The sequence below is a fragment of the Nothobranchius furzeri genome, chromosome 9 (assembly GCF_043380555.1).
Source record: "Nothobranchius furzeri strain GRZ-AD chromosome 9, NfurGRZ-RIMD1, whole genome shotgun sequence".
Taxonomy (NCBI): domain Eukaryota; kingdom Metazoa; phylum Chordata; class Actinopteri; order Cyprinodontiformes; family Nothobranchiidae; genus Nothobranchius; species Nothobranchius furzeri.
In genome coordinates this window covers 73,184,675-73,204,443 of record NC_091749.1, presented here as the reverse complement: position 1 = coordinate 73,204,443, position 19,769 = coordinate 73,184,675, and the positions used below count along the sequence as shown (strand labels likewise).

General features: G+C 41.0%; 1 protein-coding gene across 1 annotated transcript in view; it reads right to left on the bottom strand.

Annotated features, from left to right (window-relative positions):
• Positions 1 to 1,833: 1,833 nt before the first annotated feature.
• Positions 1,834 to 19,769, bottom strand: part of slc6a2 (solute carrier family 6 member 2) — a 42,721-nt gene continuing 24,785 nt past the window's right edge. Inside the window, exons 7-14 of the mRNA XM_015952844.3 lie at positions 18,421 to 18,545; positions 18,122 to 18,234; positions 8,172 to 8,300; positions 6,020 to 6,119; positions 5,559 to 5,659; positions 3,373 to 3,540; positions 2,776 to 2,847; positions 1,834 to 2,005 (exon numbers count right to left, since the gene is read on the bottom strand). Coding sequence (XP_015808330.1) covers positions 1,982 to 2,005; positions 2,776 to 2,847; positions 3,373 to 3,540; positions 5,559 to 5,659; positions 6,020 to 6,119; positions 8,172 to 8,300; positions 18,122 to 18,234; positions 18,421 to 18,545 — 832 coding nt within the window. The 3' untranslated portion in view covers positions 1,834 to 1,981. The remainder of the gene's footprint in view (positions 2,006 to 2,775; positions 2,848 to 3,372; positions 3,541 to 5,558; positions 5,660 to 6,019; positions 6,120 to 8,171; positions 8,301 to 18,121; positions 18,235 to 18,420; positions 18,546 to 19,769) is intronic.

The window sequence follows — 19,769 nt, the reverse complement described above, 5'->3', positions numbered from 1 at the left end:
CTTGGTAAAATACTAGGATTTAAAAGTCCCGGTTCATCCATGCCTCTGTGTATGAACTGTGCTATACAAATAAAGCTGCCCTGCCTTGCCTCGCCTTCCCAAGATTTGACCTAATTTTAGCAATTGTCAAAGGTGGAGAACAGTTTTTGTTGTTTGGTTTCAGGGACAGGTGGAGCAGTGGAGATCAATGTCTCTTTTCTCATCAACCGAGGCAATAAATATAATAAAAACTACAAAGGGCCAAAGATGGAACCTTGTGGGACACCGGATGTACGAAGAGCCATGCATCAAAATGGCTAACACTGAGTTCTGTAAAATCTGACAACATGCAATCAAATGGCAACACATATTGTCTTTAGGTGTGTGTAGAACAAAGTCTTTATTTCTTTAGTTTGAATACTTCAGACTTCTTCATAGATAGTTATCACCCACGTTCAACCGGACAGTGGTATGGTACATGGTAGTTTTGTAAACATGATCCAGGAGAGCCAGGGTTCATTTGTTCACAAGTATAAGTGACAAAGTAGCCCAAGGTTACACTGAAGTATATATAGATATATTTTTTGTCAACATAGTTCCTCTTTGGTATACATCTAACACCATGGTGTGACTGTGGACGGATACATTTAAGATACTTTACATTCACAACTTGCTATAAACAATTTGATAAATACAAGATTAGATGTAACAAAAGAATATATTTATATATTGATATATTTTCTCATATATTCCACATTTATTTATTTTTGCCTATTTATTTTTCTCGTGGCTTTATTCCTTTTTATTAAGGGTGTTCTATTATTCGAGGTTCAATTTCATCCCGAAAACGATTAAATAATGATAAAAAAAGAAACAAAATCTATAATAATTATATCACTTCTAAAGGAACTTGTTGGCACTTCAGTGGTGATGAAGACGATGACAAGTTACTGAGTTTTAAAGGAAAATATAAAAGTTGCTCCTATGAAGATGCAATCATAGTTTATGTACAGCACAGTGAAAAGAATGTTTAAAGTTTTCAGCCCTCCACTGTTCGTTCCACACACACACCAAAAAAAACAGGATGTTGAAAAAAAATAAATACAAAACACACACACACACACACACACACACTTAAGAAACTACACACTGTTGACTGATCAGCTTTTTCTCACCACCTCTTAAGGAATAGCCACTTAAGAGTTGTTAAGACTGAGCAAAAACAACAACTTCTGCTTCAGTATCATTTTTTCACTCTGCACCTTAAAAGATAACCAAGAACAAACCAACCTTCATGTTTCCTTTCGTTTACAGCGACGTTTCTGGTCTGATGTTTCTATTCCCTTTTTCTGGAGAACAATGTGACATTTTGTTAAATAACTTGACAATCTCTTGATGTGAAACAGGTCATTGCCAAGGAATTGCTATTCTAAATAATCATTTAAAAATCTTGATTTTGGTGGGTTCCTGAGTTAGATGAGTTTAGTCTTGTTTCTTTTTGGACAGACTGTAAAAAAAAAAAAGAAATGTCTCAATCATTAAGGCACTGAGAGAGATAAGCCGCTGTGCTAAACGAATAGAAAAACTTTAAAACACTAAACAGAGTTAGATATCACTAAATCCTATTTTTGTTTCTCCTGCAGAGTTAAACAGAAGGACTTGCATCATATCACAGATTATTTTTTATCTCTTCAGGACAGTCTTCAAAAACAATGAGTTCAGTTTTAATTAAACACATAAAAATATGTCGTGTTTGGGGGAGTAACAGCTAATTTTCTAATGTGTTGGCCCTCCCTTATAAATAGTTGTTGTAGGATTATTCAGGACGCTAACAGACATAATAAAAGTGCTTCGAGCCACTCAAGGCATTGTGTGATGAATCCACAGGGAGAAGGAACAAGCTTCTGAAGGGGCTGGAGTCTGCTGCTCTGCTTGTCTGGCCGGGTTCTGGTGGCGCACAGGAAGTCCAGATGATGGATGGCAGAGCTCTGAGCTTTAGGGTTCAGATGGCCAACCAGTGTCTGAGCTGGAAAAATACAATATAAAAATGAAAGTCTCATTAGTTTTGTGATCTAACATGTTTTGCCATGTTTCTTCCCGTTCCCTCATCATCTGTTAACATAATCACTGAATCTCGCATCTGTTTTAGTACAGAAGTTGATTACCTAAAAGCTCAAACCTGCATTGCATCTGTCTGATGCATACGCCTTAAAGACAAAGTTCACTAGTTTAGTCCTTTTTTCCTGGTATTCAGACATCTCTCTTCTGATTGGCTAACAGCAACACGACTCTACCACTGACTCAGTTGGCTCTGCAACGTGGATATTTTATCTTCACAAATAACACAAGCCTGGAAGAGTTCTGCTGTTTGGTGGAGTTGCTAATGCTAATGGTTAGCTTCTACTAGCCTAGCATGCTCTGCTGTTTCTTGGATGCTAAACCAACACCAGGTTTCACTGACATGAGCCAAGATGGGTAAATCCAAGTGTGTCAAGTGACAGTGGAGATATGGAGATTTTTCAAAAATTATTTTTAACTTTGTTTGTTAGTATGAAGTACATTTTTTGATCAATTAATAAAGAAAAAAAGTCCAATGGCGAATGCAGAAAACGGGAGTAGAAGACCAATTTCATGTTTAGTCTGCATGTTAAACTCATATTTTAAAAAAACATGTAAAACATGGTTTCTCATTAAACTTTGTCTTTGAGATTTTAGACAACTTTTAGGAGTATTAGCTAAAAAATTGGAAATGTAAAAAAAAAAAACCACATTTAAAAGCACAAAAGTTGCACCTACTTTAAACTGCCGCACATTTCCTTCAGCCACCAAATGGTGTTCATGTTCAGGTGTGATGCAGTAGGCTATTTTCTGTAAAACACATCATAAATACACTAATGCATGAATGAATTCATTGATTATCTACAAACCATTATCATGCAGTACAAATTTCAGTCTTTACAGACAAACCATTAAACATTTTAGATCTATGTTGATTTATCTTTTCTTTGTGGCCCTGAAGGATTAAAACAGCCTAGAACTAAGTTACAAGAAAAAAAGATGTAAATAAAGACCCATAATCAATCAAACATTAGGAACAACTGAAAAAATCCACCGGAAATCCCAATGAGATGTGGGAATTTTTGTCACCAGAAAGAAGACGACACAAATCAGCTGCTGAGGGATAAGACAAAGCTTTTGAATCATTTGATGATGGCGTTTGTGAACTCTGCTGTGAGGTGTTGCAATACAGTACACTACTTCAGCAAAAACAGACAAAATGTGTTTACTATGATCCGTTCATTACTGACCCTTCAGATTAAAGTTGGATTCACCTTGTGGTGTTCATATTAGGTTGTCTTACTTCTCTACATTCTGTAACACTTTCATACGGACCTCTTTCAACGTTCCTGGCACCGTGAGGAATTTATAGATGGCATAACAGGGAACAAACATCATGGAGGACAGGGCCACCATCCATCCCAGATGGTTGGACCAGTCGGGGAAGACGTAATCATTATACTTCAGACCTGACGATGTCAGAGTACTGGCTATTACCACGAACTGTGAGAAGAAGCAAAACAACAACAAAGAGAAGATGTAATGTGAATATTAGAATTACATGCTGGTGATGGTTAAACAGAACTTGCACTGTAAAAGCCTTCCACTGTGTGCTCTTGATAAAAATGCAATCTAATTTGTGTTGCTGCAGTCCAGTTGCCGTTATAAATGGGAGCCGCTGTAAAGACTGGACAGAAGTATCAAGTGATGCATGCACATGTTTTTCACCTGTTGTGAATTTAGACCTAATAAACAACAACTCCCAAGAAATGTACAGGAAGCTTCCGGACCCGAAACTGTCTCTCAGAGAAGGTTCGCTTTACTACATCGACATGTTCTATGAAGTTTAAAAACAAGTCATGCATATTTAATCTATATTTGTATTGATTACTGTAAACCATTTTACACAGATGTGCCACATCCTTACTACTTCCAGTAGGTCAGCGCGGCAGACGGCTGAGTAAAAAATAAATAAATACAATCCTTCTTTTTTTTTCCAGCCTTCACTAAATCATTGTTTCACTCCATATTGATTTCAATACTTCTACGTCTCAGAGAAGCAAACTGACACTCCCTCTTACTGTCAGCCTCAGAAATGTATAAGCGTCATTTTATTTATTATTTTTTTTATTTATGTTTGGTTGTTGAACTTTGTTGGAAAGTTGGGTAAATTTCAGTTAGAGGTGTTAGCTTTTTAATCCTCCATCACCTTTGGTTAAACAAACTGACTTCTTAGTTTTCTGTAAATATTGTAAACAAATCATTATAAATAGAAAATATTGGTGTTTGCTTGAGATCTGCGAAAAATGGGAGCCATCCTTCATGTTATGGCCTGCCCCCTCCTAGACAGGTCGTAACACCAGCCACTTGGGCCAGCTCCTACGAGAGAATCCCAAGGTATTCCCTGCCCAGTGGAGAGACAAAGTCCCTCCAGCGTGTCATGGGTCTTCTTTAGGTCTCTTCCCATTTGGACGTGCCTGGAAAATCTCTCTAAGGAGACTTCCAGGAGGCATCCTAATGAGATGCCTAAGCCACCTCAACTGGCTCCTCTCAATGTGGAGGAGTATCTACTCTGAGCTCCTCCCGGAGGACCGAGCTTCTCGCCCTACCTCTAAGGGAGAGCCCAGACACCCTGCAGAGAAAACTCATTTTAGCCACTTCTATCTGCTATCTCGTTCTCCTCTCCAGAACCCCTGAATAGACCTTACCAGGGATGCTCACGAGTGTGATTCCCTGTTTTCCAGGGGTAAGCAACCCTGGTCCTACAGAGCCGCAGTCCTGCTTGTTTTCCAACTATCTTTGTTGTTCCAGCTGTTGGTTATCTGGATCAGGTGTGTTCAGCCAATTAGAAGCTGCAAGTTCATGCATGGTTGGAAAACAGGCAGAACTGCAGCTCTTTAGGACCAGGGTTGCCTTACCCTGCTGTACTCGGCCGCCTCAACGATGGAAGAACAGAACATGAACCACTCAGACACAACGTCCCTCGTCTCCCTCAGATGTGTTTGAAATTCTCTGAGGTGGGAATTGAAGCTGCCAGATTTTCCAAGCAGTCTCTCACAATACATTTGGGTCTGCCAGTCTAATCATGCTACTATTCACTTCTATTTTGTTCATTTTGAGTTAAATTTACCATAAAAGATAATGAAATGCTATCTTTACCTCCGCAAACCTCCACGGGGAGGATGCAGACAGCCATTTGCACTATAATGGCCGCATGGCGGTCTGGACACAGCCCTGGATGAATGTGATCAGAGCCAATTGCTACCCCCAAGAAGCTCAACAGGAGGTGGGTACCAAACTGCCTCATCATCCATCTGGTTACTTGTTCATGCCTGGTTTCTGATTAATGAATCAACCTCTTTGGTTTCTGTTATATCAAACTGGCTGTTCATTCTCAGATTAATCCAAATAAAACTTTACTTTAAATCTTACGAGTGAGGCAGACAACAGCGTATCAAACAGGGTCTCATTTGCTCATCGGCAGTTACAAATCTTCCAAGACTGCATTAGTTTTTCCTTACCAACAGAAAAGCTGGACTGACAAATTTCCAGCACAGTCTCCAGTACAGTCCTGGCTTGAAGCCCATCATTCGCTCAATGTCTTCACTGAAGCGATCAACACCTGCAGAGAGCATGCCAAGTTCAATGGTTACAGTGGAGAGTGAAGTAACACATGATCCGTGTTCCATCACTAAAGGCCAAAGAAAGTTTTCCTGTTCCAAGAATTCTGTTTCACTGAACCAAAGGAGGGAATGCAGTTCCTGCTGGGCTTCCTCCATCGACTGATGAAAGCGTTCAGCTTCAACCACAAACTGAAAACTGGGACTTTGATGCTTTTGTTCTATCATCTCAACAAGATTTCATGCTGTTACTCATTTTGAACTTTACTTTTCTGCCTGCTATTGACATAGAAGCTATGAACACGTTTTTTTCTTCCTTTATTTTATAAAAACAATAAAACAAATAGTGTTGAATTACTTACCATAAAACCACGCCACTCCGATGGCCTCAATCAGAACAGCGAATAGTATCGCAGTCCCTGCTGCATATTTATCTAACAGGGTTACGACATACATCCCACCCTGCAGAGGAGGAAAGGAAAATAAAAGATGCTTGAAGATAAGCAGACTGGCTTACTCTGAAACCAAATGTGCCCTTAGCTCCTTAAGTGGAACTGACCATAGATACTCTGAGTATAATTAAAGTAAGTACTGCAACTTTATCAGGAACATTTAATGCAAAATGATTCATTCTCTCTCTTAAAACCTTTAAAGATAAAATTTGAAGAATAGATTAATTGAAATAAACCTTTGGGGTTTGAACGTTTGTGTCTCGGTCAGCTTCTATGGTGTTCATGCTTCCATGTGAGTAGAAATGCACTTGAATTAACTAACTGTTGGCTTCCTGAAAATAGATTAATTTGAACTCTATCTTCTCATCAGAGCTCCTCTGATGATTGATCCGTTTCTTCTTCTGGCTCTTGGAGAGTACAGATGCTTTTTTTCTCCCCTCCCTCCCTTCTCCTCCCAAGGCTCTCTGTCCTGTCTGCCTGTGCACTGCTCTTCTCTGCATTTGTTCTGGAAACTGGAAATTATTAAACATGGATCTGGTCAGTTGGTCTCTTAACGTGATTGACCAAATCTTTTCTATGATGAGAACGGGAGAAGGGGCTCCCGGATGCCCCTCTGGGAAAGAGCCAGCTGGGCATATCATGGACTCCTGGAAACTGCTGATCTGCCTCTCTCAACTGTCTGTGGAGGATTCTGAAGATGTCTGGATATTTGTCATTTTGGTGTCGGGATTCCTGCTGTTTGGACTGAGCGGTTATCTGGCATACCAGAAAATTAATGAGCTTTCGAGGAATATTGGCTCAATCCCGAAGCTCAGGGATGGAATGCATCGGGTGTAAACTCACAAACTCATATAATTGTCGAGATGAGTCGTAAGCTTGGAACTTTGGCTGAGATTCAGGCTCTGGCACAGAAGGTGGATTCCATCAAGGAGAAAGTTGACGGATCAGCACGGATTGGAATAGTTTGATTACGCCATTATTGGACCTGGAGGGGTTGAAGACCAACAGAACTCTAAGCCAGAGAGGAAATTATCTCTGCCTGCACCCAATTCTTGCTATCTGAATCTGGTGCCCTTGAAGCCTGTGAGGCTGAAGTGAAAACTCCCCTCAGAAGAAATGTGGAATGCTGCTGTAGCTATGGAAACTCTTTCTCCCTATCCCAGCCTGGGCGGGACAGTGACCGGTGAAGGCCGTGGAACCGTCTCAAGGATTCAATGTGCTCTCTAACCCATTATCTCCCTCCCCTGTCCAAACGGAGGTGATGAGCGCTGCTTTTGCGGCTGCACACTCTGAAGTGAGGAGAGTCCCAACCCTACCGCCCCACCTGGTGGACACTTATGTATCGTGTGAAGTCTGTGTGCACATCTGTCTGAGGTGTTTTTTTGCATAGCAAAGCTATCCTCTCTGTTGAGGGTAGCTCTGAAGTGCCTTTTTTCCCCTCCCCTGACTCAATCCTCATATAAACCCTCTTGATCTATAACGGTAGCGTGACTCGTGTTGCGAATGACCACAGTCACCAATTCTTGTCATGTGTTTATGTATATATGTCTGATCTTGGAATTGTGTGTATTGAAACAATTGAATTTGCATGGTGGCGCAGTGGTTAGCACTGCTGCCTCGCAGCATGAAGGTCGCAGGTTCAAAACTCGGCTGCGGCCTTTCTGCGTGGAGTTGCGTGTTCTCCCCATGCATGCGTGGGTTTCCTCCGGGAACTCCGGTTTCCCCCACAGATCACAACATGCCCTACAGGTTATAAATTGTAAGTCGCTTTGGATAAAAGCGTCTGCTAAATAAATAAACATACACATGACTTTCCCTCTGGGATTAATAAAGTATTTTTCAATTTGAATTGAATTGAATTAATATTTCGTTAGCTGTTTTTCTGTGACGACAGCACATCATGAGTTTCGGGTTGAGAGCAGTTTAAACCTCTAGCTTATCACCGGCCTGCTGAACTTGAAATATTTATCTAATCAGATACTGAAAATCTTATTAGCTTCTTTTTTGTTGATAAAAATCAGTTAAATGAATAAGCATTGCAACAGTGACAGCTGATACTGACATTAGTGACGCAGAGCAGGCAGATGAAAAATGTTCCAAAAGCTATGATGAAGGTGAAGGTCTTTCTGTTCCTCTTGAGGATCTTATAGTCATCCGACAGGCCTGTGATGACGGCCTCCATGCCCCCCATCTGCAGAACAAGTGGACATTAAAATATGGTAAATGGCCTGTATTTGCCTTCTAAAGTCCTGGAACCCCCCAAGGCGCTTTACAACACAATCAGTCATTCACCCATTCACACACACATTCACACACTGGTGGGGATGAGCTACAATGTAGCCACAGCTGCCCAGGGGCGCACTGACAGAGGCAAGGCTGCCGAGCTCTGGCGCCACCGGTCCCTCCGACCACCACCAGCAGGCAAGGCGGGTTAAGTGTATTGCCCAAGGACACAACGACAGCGACAAACTGAGCGGGGCTCGAACCTGCAACCTTCCGATTACGGGGCGAGCACTTAACTCCTGTGCCACCGTCGCCCCAATATGGAATTTCTTTGTTCTGAAAGTGTTAACTTGGTTAGGTCCAGCTGCCCGTTTTGTGCATAAGAAATAGCTGGAGAGGGGCTTCTGGGTTTCAAAGATGTTTGTTTATTCATCGGGATACCTGAAACTAACAACTCTGTCGAGTCAGCTGATGGATTTATTATTATAGCTTGTGATAGATGAAGCATGTTAAGTATCTCCAGCAATCATTTGTTGATCACCAGTCCACCAAGACCACATAGAAACACAATATCCTTCATGCTAAAATCCACAATTAATTTAGAGTTGAAGTTTACCCAAAATGCATCTTCTTGGACTATGAGAGGAAATTCTAGAGGACATGCAGCAACATGCAGCCAGCAGTCAGGACCTTCATGAAGACGACAATCTTTTCTACAGCGCCTCTCAAGATAAAAATCACGAGACGCTTCAAAACCAAAAAATAAAGTATAAAAAAATTTCTAAAATGATTAAAATATGTTTCAAAGGAGAGGAAAAAAAACTGTAAGGAAAGGAAGAGAGAAAATGACTAGGAAAGAGGGAAATCAGTGGATCCCAGGAAAGACGGGATTAGAGCAGAGCAAGGAGAGGGAGGTGATGGAATCCCACCAAAGCCTGAACAGGTGAGTTTAAAGGAGACCACTGAGTCCACTGATCTCAGGCTCAGGGGGAGAGAGGTCCAGAGTCTGGGGGCCACAGCAGCAGATGATCTGTCACCTTTGACCTTTAGCCTGGTGCTGCACAACCAGTAGGCTTTGGTCACTGGACCTCAGGGACCTGCTGGGGGTGTAGGGACTGAGAAGGCATCAGTGCTAAGCTGCTGAACCACCATGCAGCCATTTTTATAATGCAATACCATGTTTGTGTAAGGCAAAGGTAAACCTTATAATATAGTTTATGTGATAATGACAAACAATGCTAAACCTCACAGGAAAACATGAGGTGAGCTAAACCCGTCACCGACTACGGATCATGGTTTAAAGCACTGACATTACATCCGTTAAAATCATATTATCTAAAAGTCAAACAAAATAAATGTTGGAGTTGGAGCTACAACAGTCTTCCTTTATTTTGTCATTTATTTATACATTATTGCTAATCTCATTCTTATTTTCACAGAGACCCGTTCCAACACATAAAGCAACGTCGTAAAAAAAAAACCTAAGGAAGGATGTAATGCTTCATTCTCATGTGAGCTATTCATGCCAGTCCAAACATTTCTGCCACTCACAAATGAACATATTTATAAATTAAGTTTCAGCAGAGGCCACGTGCCAGGTCAACACCCTCATCAATAGTCAAGCATCTTTAGCAGCTTTGGTTTGATGTGATGCGTTTTTCTGTTATCTGTTATCATATTTACCCTGGCAAAAATGAAGAATTAAGAAAATGTCATTATTCCTAGGTGTCATAGTACTTTAGGTCACAGGTTTGTAATTTATCATGAAAATAGGCTAAATGTATTACCAGACATCAAAAGCCGTCAGCTGATAAAACTGATAAATGAGTGATTATTTTTTCATATCTCAACAACACAATTCAGATTGGGTATGGATTCGTTTTGATGCGTTTCATTCCGGCACACACATCTAGACACGATCTATGAATCATTTTTATGCACCAACAATTCAGTTTGGCCCAGTTATAATCACATCTTGAAATGAAATATACTCATACTTAATACTGGCTGTACATATTTATCAGGTTGTTAGAAGAAAACGAAGTATTGTGTGTGAATGGGTGAATGATACACTGTAGTATAAAGCGCTTTGGAGTCCTCTGACTCTAAAAAGCATTACACACGTGCGGGTCGTTTATCATTATTATGGGCCTGGAGCAACGGTTTGTTGTGGTACAACAACTGGACTACGAAGGACGGGCGATGAAGCTCGAACACATTAGAAATGTTAATGTATGAAACAGTGTCTTGATTTTTCCAAAAACTAAGTGAATTCAGTCATTTTAGCTAAACTGATTGAATCCAAATGCTCTGGAAAATGTCTTTTGGTTTTTATGCTTTTTGATGTGAAGTTAAAACAGTTTTTTGGGACATGCTTTGAACACAAGAAGAAATAACGTAGCAGCATTATGCATATGTATTCAGCCTCAGATTCAAGATTAAACCTTTGCAGCTGCAAGTCTGTTCTGGGAAGTTTAAGTGAGGCAAATCAGGCCAATCCTTTCTGATCGTTCCTCACAAGGAAACAGTTTAGTCTCCAGTCAGATCGCAGCCGTTTGTTTGGAGCTACAGTCATACTGAAAACGGCCATGGTTCCCCTTTATTTCTCCTGCAGGGGAAAAAACTTCCTGTGGTTTTTAAAAGAAATGTCAACCCTGCTTTCATTGGAGCACTAGAATAGAATCGTCTTTGTTTTTGGGCTCTTACTCGTGAGAAGTGTATGTCTCGTGTAGCGTTCAGGATTGACTACACATGAAATGAATGAGCTTTATTTGATTTAGTGCCTTCTAGAGTCCTGGAACCCCCCAAGGCGCTTTACAACACAATCAGTCATTCACCCATTTACACACACATTCACACACTGGTGGTGATGAGCTACATTGTAGCCCCAGCTGCTCTGGGGCGCACTGACAGAGGCGAGGCTGCCGAGCACTGGATGAAATTTTGTTAAAGAGAATGAGGACAGTGTGATATTATTATTATTATTATTAATGTTATTATTATTAATGTTATTGTGGAAAATATACATATAATTTGTTTTTATTAGAAATATTATCTTTAATATTGTAATAATTGGATCGGTAACAGATGCAGTGCATCTCAGATTCACATTAAATATGTACATTTGAGTTTGTTGCTGAGTACGATAAAGGGTTAGGGTTAGTCCAAAGAGGAAACGTGGGTCCCCCTTCTTAAGGGCTTACCACTCGTTGGAGGGGCCAAAGGGGTAGGGTGGAGTGTGTGACGGGTGGTAGTCGAGGGCGGGGACCTTGGCGGTCTGATCCTCGGCTACAGAAGCTGGCTCTTGGCACATGGAATGTCACCTCTCTTGTGGGGAAGGAGCCTGAGTTGGTGTGTGAGGTTGAGAGGTTCTGACTAGATATAGTCGGACTCACCTCAACGCATGGCTCTGGCTCTGGAACCAGTTTCCTTGAGAGGGGTTGGACTTTCTACCACTCTGGAGTTGCTCCCACTGAGAGGCGCCGAGCAGGGGTGGGCATACTAGTTGCCCCCATCTTGGTGCCTGTACGTTGAGGTTTACCCCAGTGAACGAGAGGGTAGCCTCCCTCCGCTACGTGTGGGGGGACGGGTTCTGACTGTGGTCTGTGCTTATGCACCAAACTACAGTTCAGACTACCCACCCTTTAAGGAGACCTTGGAGGGGGTGCTGGAGGGCGCTCCTTCCGGTGACTCCCTCGTTCTGCTGGGGGACTTTAACGCTCACGTGAGCAACGGCAGTGTAGCTCACCACCACCAGGGTGTGAATGACTGATTGTGCTGTAAAGCGCCTTGGGGGGTTCTAAGACTCTAGAAGGTGCTATATAAATACAGGCCAATTACCATTTATGGTCAAATAAACAAAACAAAAAAAGAAAAAAAAACTGAACTCAGCTGGAACGTTGATGTTGTGAAGTGCCTTGAGATGACTCGTTGTGAATTGGCGTTTTATAAATAAACGGAATTGAATTGTGCTGTGTCATTTAACTGTTTGGTCAAACACGTTAGTGGGGCTGCAGCTGGATAAGAAACTTGAGCGGATGCCCGTCTCCTGTCTCCTGCCCAAGACGAGTTGCTTAAACAGGCGGCTGGCTGTTCCCGTCTCCCGAGGCAGCCGACACGCGGACCGGCTCCGATGCCAGGCTGTAGTCATGCTGGTCATTAGTGGATTTCTGAGGGAGATCACAGAAACACTGCAGCTTTTTTACTTGATGCTGCTTTACTTTTGAGTCGCTCGACCACATTTAGAATAGAATAGAAAAACTTTGTCTGACACCAAGTGGTTACAGAAATGTGTCTTTCAACAGGGCTCATCGTCATCCACCTCATCATTCACACTTTCATAGACAGGAAATACAATTAAAAAATTCATAAAAACAACTAAAAACACAGATATAAGCTTGAAAGCCATGAAACCAAAGACACAACTATGTGCCTAAAACACATCAAATAATTTACGGGTTTTTGAAGTTCTGTGTCTGTTCTGGGCAGATTGCTGATGGGATGAATGATTTCTTATGGACTGCTGTTTTGGACGGTGGGATTCTGTATCTCCTACCTGGTGGGAGAAGACTGGAGGAATGGTGGAGGGGATGAGGAGGTTCCTCTGTGATCAGTGTGGCTTTCCTGATCACAGAGCGCTCGTACAGAAGGGAAAGAGGGTTTGTGGTGAGCCCATTATTTTGCCTGCTTGATGTGTGATCCGTTGCAGTTTATTTTTGTGCTTACAAGTGAGAAACTTGAACCAGGATGTGAAGTTAAACATTAAAATGGATTATATGATTGATGGTAGACCATAGTTATGATGTTTATCCTGACATTAAAATCCCTTAATTTCCTGATGAGATGGAGGCGCTGGAGGGCTTTATTGTGAATGGAGTCTGAGTGTTGTTGAAAGGACAGATGAGCATCTATCTGAGCCCCCAAATATTTAAAACTCGCCACCTGTTCAACCTGCTCTCCCTGAATGATCACCGGTTTAAAGAGCTGAGAAGCAGTGGCTCTGTCTGCCTGCACAGCACAACTCTGGTGTTTGTGAGATGTAGAGTTCCAGTGATTTTTTCTTAAAAGTTGTGATCAGGTCATCTACTACAGGTTGGTACTGAACCAGAGCCTCCACACAGGCGTTCTCACTGTTAGTTTGCTGGTTGAATGGAGGGAATTTCTATATGTTTACCATTACACTGCTTGGTCTAAGATGGGTTGAAATCAGTTGAAATATAACTTGTGGGTGTGGCTGCTGGGTATCTAACCGAAGATAGGGCTTTGCTGGTCCACCGCGGTGAAAGATCCTCCGGTCAGGAGCGCGACACGAAACCGTGAGCTGAATCCCAGAGCCTTGTGCGTTGACACCGGTGGACTAAGCGAAACCCGATATCCTCGGTCAGCTTAACTATTTTGTAACTGAGCAGGCCGGAGGTGCCTTCCCGTCCGAGTCCCTCTACCACATCTTTCTTGTTATAAACACCCGGAAAAACTCTGTAAGCTTTGGGTTCGCATATAGCTAATGTCCTGCTGATCTCCAACTGTGGAGAATGAGCTGATCTGAAGGGCCAGAGCTCCCGTCACAGCGGTCTGGCTCTGCTTGTAGTTGAAAAGTCCCAGTCCATACTATTGGGCCATTCCCATCCATACCGGGTCGGCCCGGGCCGGGTAGCGTAGGTTGTTTACATATCTGGGTGGCCTGGTATTTTTCCGGGCCAACCAAGGCTCATTCTCAGCCCTCTTCTCGAGGGGGTCTGCTTCAGGCCGACCAGGGCCAACACACCCACTGCTGACAGCAAATTCACACCTTCCATTAGAGCAAGCCTCTGATTGGTGGGTAGAATCAGCCCACATGGGCTTAAGACAAGGATGTGTGGAATCAACCGGGCCAGACTGGGGCTACTCGGCCCGGGCCGACCCGGTAAAGATGGGAATGGCCCATAAGATCTCCACAGGCAACCAGTATGACTACCGCCTTGCACTGAAGCCAGTCAGCAGTGCGGGTGGGCTACCCCGCGGTCCCCGGTGGTGTCATTTGGAATCCTAGGATGTCCAAGGAAGGTCCCGCCTTTCTCGCCTCTGATTCGCTGGAAGGGCTCTCCCACGTTTGGCTATTTCATGTAAGAGGAAACAGTTTTCCCTCGCTGTAGGGTTTTTGTTTACAGCGAGATTTTGAGTTTTTTGAAGAAAATGTGAACTCATCACTATAATAAACATCCTTTCCTGTTTTGCAACAAACCAGGTTCAGTATCTTTCATAAAAGAACATAAAAACATCAAATGTGAACTTGTAATAAATCTTGTTTATTTTATCACACTGACTTTATATCTGCTGGCTCTATTGAGGTTATCTTATTACTTAATTATTAGGCTATCCTAGGTATTCACTTTAATAGGTTAAGGCCTTTTACACGTTAGAGCGCACCTCTCATCATCAGATTAAATCTGTATCATTTAAATAAAAATTAAGTTAAAGCTGGTTTTGATTTAGACCTATTTTTCACCAGTTTTCATTATTCTAGAAAAAAAACAGACCTGATGCACACAGCTGGGCAGAATAGGGCAGTTTTATTATATTTCATACCCAGGTATGGCACATATGTTTATCCTATGTACACTAATTGAGAGCCAAGAGATATAAAGTAAGTCCAACTGTTTGATGAATGTAACAAGATTATAAATTCACATTTTATGTTTTTCAGTTTTTTTATGAAACATAAAATATTTAGCAAAAGCGGACAGAAGGGTATCCCGCCTGCATTCCCGGAGACAGCTGGAGATAGACACCAGCCCTCCGCGACCCTGCGAGGATAAGTGGGTACAGAAAATGGATGAATGGATGGAGGACAGAATGGTTATTGTAGGGCTAAGTTCACATTTTCTTTACAAAACTGCCCAAAACTGCATTCTGCTGGTGTCTAGCTCAAAGATGTTACACAGAATGTTCTTGAAAATAACTTGAATTACAGATAAGTGTTGGACGTCTTGCTTTTGGATTCATCCAGTGTGATGATTACAGCTGTGGAGATGCTTTTTTTAAAATAATACAGTTTTATCTCACCTACTCAGTTACCACAGTTCATATGAAACAGGTTTTCACTTCTGCGAGGTATTTGTTGAATCTTACCCCCCTGTTGTTTTGTTTTTGAATCCAAAGAATGTACAGCTAAATTCTTCATTTTGCAAGTAATGTACTTTATAGGTCGTACCTTGAGCTGTATCTAATTTTATGGTTCCAACTGGATGCAAACGGGAGGAAATAACACAATAAGTTTTAATTTTTGGAGATGTGTAATGTACTCAGGTCATTCATAAATTTGTTATCATTAGTATTTCATAAATCAGACTTTGCATGTTAGTTAACCCCTGTTTCCTAAAGTGTTGTTGATTTGTCTTTTAATGTCTTGTAATATTGTTTATTAGTGTCCTGATACTCATAATCACCACCACCATTCTCTACTTTTGACTACTTTGATGTTACTTTCATAATACGTTCTTATAAAACAGTAAGTGAATGTAACAAACCATTTGATGGCATTGTTAAAATAAAAATAAATAACATGCCCACACTTTAATGGCTGTTTTCCTGTAACCACAATGTCTTTTTCTTTACTTTTGGTCTCATTATAAAAGGAATTCTTGTGGGATTTGTTCAGATGTGTGAATATTAGAATACGTGTTGCTGATGAAGTGTAAATGGACAAGGAACATTGTAAAAAAGTTGATTATTTTTCTTTTGATAATTTTGCCTGAAATGTTTGATTTCAGGATGAATACCTCTTTGGAAAAATGCATCAGTAGTTTTAAATTTCACTGAATTCACAATTTTACATCTTGACATTAGCTGTACAAAGTCTGAGTTTGATAAAGTGAAGAACAATAATTTTCAGAGGTTTATAATATATGCACACTTAAGGCGAGGTTTCAAATGCCACAGTGTGCCACTTGTAAAAGGAATAATTGAACGCTCCTTCTGCGGAATAGTTTTTGTTGTCCACCTTTAAAATCAGCTTTGTTAACATTCAGTGACAAATAAAGTTTGTCGAAACCGCCCCGCCTCTACCCGAGTACACCTGTGCGCTGGTGGACTGTGCTGGAACTACACTTTATTCAGGAGAGTCTCTCCGGACCCCGCCGTTAGATTATTGAAGCCGTTCAAGCCAATAGAATTGCTTGCTTTTGATTTTTTTAGGCTATTTTTTGGGGATTTGGCGTCGGATGGATGCAAGCTAAAACAGCCACGAATCAGCTTTGTGTGATGTTGTGAAGATGGATTACACAAAGGGATTGGATTGTTTTCACTAGAACATGGATTATGACCATGAATCAACAAAGGTAAGACTGAATTTATGCTTTTCACGTCATGAAATGAGCTGTGGTTTGTTAGCTGCTGGCTCTGTGAATTCTGCACGTAGAGTGCATGAATATTGTTGGAAAGAGAAGAGCCTGGGCTTTAATTCAAACGGAGGATTCTGTGGATAGGATATTGGATTGTCGCTACTGTGTGTTCCTCTAAATGCGTATTTAGTGTCTTTTTACGTCTTTTTGATTTAACAGCTTACTGTTGAATTGGGTGATGTTGATGGAGAAAACTTGGGTTCTGTTGTTTGGAAGATTAGTTCTTCCCGTTCTGCATGTGTGCAGTTTATACATTGGTGAATATTAAGCATGTTTTTGGAAGGACTTTGTTTCAGTGAATTATGCGCGGACCTGTTACTGGATTGAGGTTGAGTTTCAATTTACAACTGATAGGGATGGGTACCGAATTCGGTACTTTTTAAGGTATCGACCGAATTCCATAGTACCGACTGAGCACCGATTCACGTCATTTCAAACGGCGCCTCGTTTCGGTACCCGTCCTTCATAACAAGAACTTGCCAAGACAGCTGCGCATGCGCAAGAGCGTTTTGTCATCGCTCGCTGCGAGCCAGTTGTAAACAGAGCAGCATGGTAGAAAGAACGCACGCTAAAGCTTGGGTCCACTTCACTAAATGTGATGGGTAACTGGGTGATGATGAAACCAGCGACAACGATCTAAGTGAGACATCCTCATCTTAATCTGCTCCGGTAGGTAAATATAATTAGCTTGATATGTTAGCTTCCGTTTCGCTAATGGTGCGTTCGCTTTCTCCTCGGAACTCCGAATTTCTGACTAGAAGAAGAACATGAACGAGCTCTAAAGTTTGGCTTCACTTTACTAAATGCGACGGGTGATTGGGTGAAGATGAAACCAGCGACAACGATCTAAGTGTGAGGCATCATCGTTTTAATCTGCTCCAGCAGCTAAATAAACCGTTTAAGATAACGTTAGCTTGATATCTTAGCTTCCATTGCTACCGTTGTTATCAGCTAATGGTGCGTTCGCTTTCTCCTCGGAAATTCTAACTTCCCAGTAGGAAAAATCAAATGAAAAAAGACGGCAAAAGGAATGAAGATACACAGTAAATTTAGTTCACAGTCAAGATGTTTGCTTCAGTTTAATTATCAGCTTATAAAACTACAAGGACGATGTTAAAATACAAACAGTTGTATGTTATTTATCGTGATATTTATCAAGTATTGTTATGTATTGAGAAAAATATATATTTAATTATAAAAGAGAATTAAAATAATAAACACTCAAAAGTATCTAAAATTGGTACCGTTACGTACCGGTATCGATTCGTAGGTACCGGGAATTAGTACTGAATCGATTCAAATGTCAAAGGTACCCATCCCTAACAACTGATGACATCCACAGACAACATCCCCCACACTTTTGAAAAGCTTTCAACGCGCCTGGGTTAATCATCGTAGTTCTGGTACTCACAGAGCTGTCGAGGCCCAAAGTTACCAACATGATGAAGAACACAATCGCCCAAAATGTTGATCCAGGTAGTGTAGAAATGGCCTCTGGATAGATGATGAACACCAAACCTGGACCTAAATGAAAAACAAGTCACTTTTATTATTCAATTAAATTCAATTCAAAAATACTTTATTAATCCCAGACGGAAAGTGATATCAACACAAAGCAGGCTGACCAACCAAAACAATTCATTCAAACTAATATGACAGCATCCCACAGTCTGAGTCTAAGCTAAACATGTTTGCATGAGAAATTTTTACCATCTGTTGCAACATCTTTAATATCCACCCCACGTTTTTCAGCCATGTATCCGAGCACAGAGAAGATGGCAAACCCTGAGAAGAAACTGGTGACGCAGTTCACAGTGCTGGTCAAGATAGCATCCCTAAATAAGGAAAAGATGAAAAATAGGAAGTTATTAAATAATGCATTAATATAGAAGTGTTTCATAACTTAGCATCCCTTTTTTAAAAGAACGAAGAAGAATTATTTTTATACAGTAACTCTCTAAATAAATATCATGAGGTGCTTCACAAAAACAAAATATAAAAATAAATTATTAAAAATATATTTAAAAAATAAGGAAAAATACGATAAAAGTGACTAAGAAAAAGGGTAATCACGGGTTGCTGAGAAAGACAGAATTGGCAGACGCTAGTGAAGAAGAGTCAACAGAAAGTCACACCAAAGCCTGAACAGGTGAGCTTTCAGCAGCTTCTTAAAGGAGACCACTGAGTCCACTGATCTCAGGCTCAGGAGTCGCGTTGACCTCGACCACCTCCTGGCTTTAGAACGCAGAAACCTCTCAATGAACTATTTCCTTCCATTTGACTTCCCCTCTTCTTTCCTTTTGTTCCTATTGAGTGTGGGCTGTGGACATGTTTCAGACATCTTCATTAAAAAGAAACTGCTGTTCTTGCAGAGTACAGGCCAGACTTCTACCCTTGATGTCAGCATTCAAACACAATCCTGTTTTCTCTACTTGCTTTCCTGATGTTGGTTTTTCTCCTTCACACTGCAGCCTTTTTGTCAAGTTCAAATTAGTATATTTGTAAAAATAAAACTTAAAAATGTCACAAACACTTCTTTTGTCATCAGAAAATGTTTTAAATAGAACATGAAAGAAGAAGAGGCCCATTCTAGGGTTGAAATGGGTCGAGGAAATGAGACAAGACAAGTAGAGAATGCTTCCATAAAACTCAAACCACAGAGAGGAACATTAGTTATGCTGCTGAGGCACTATGGTGACACTTTATCCAACACCCATTGGTAATAAACAATACATCCAGTTTACTGTAGGGTTTAAATCATCTGAACGAAAACTTTTCAAGAATCTGTCTTTTGTTTTTGTTTTTTCTGGACAAAAACATCTGATTTTATCAACTCCACCACATCATGAAAGAAAAGTTCACAACCTTTCCTTTTTTTCTTTTTTTTTTTTTAAGAAATAGCAGCTCTAAGACAAAGCAAAACAATCATGTTGCTTTTGGCTATTACATGGCAACCCTCCCTGGCCGGTCCTTCATCTGTCCTCCAAACACCCCAGTAAGATAGACAGATTAGCATCACTTCTCCTGTGTTATCCAGTTACATTATGGAAAAGACGGGC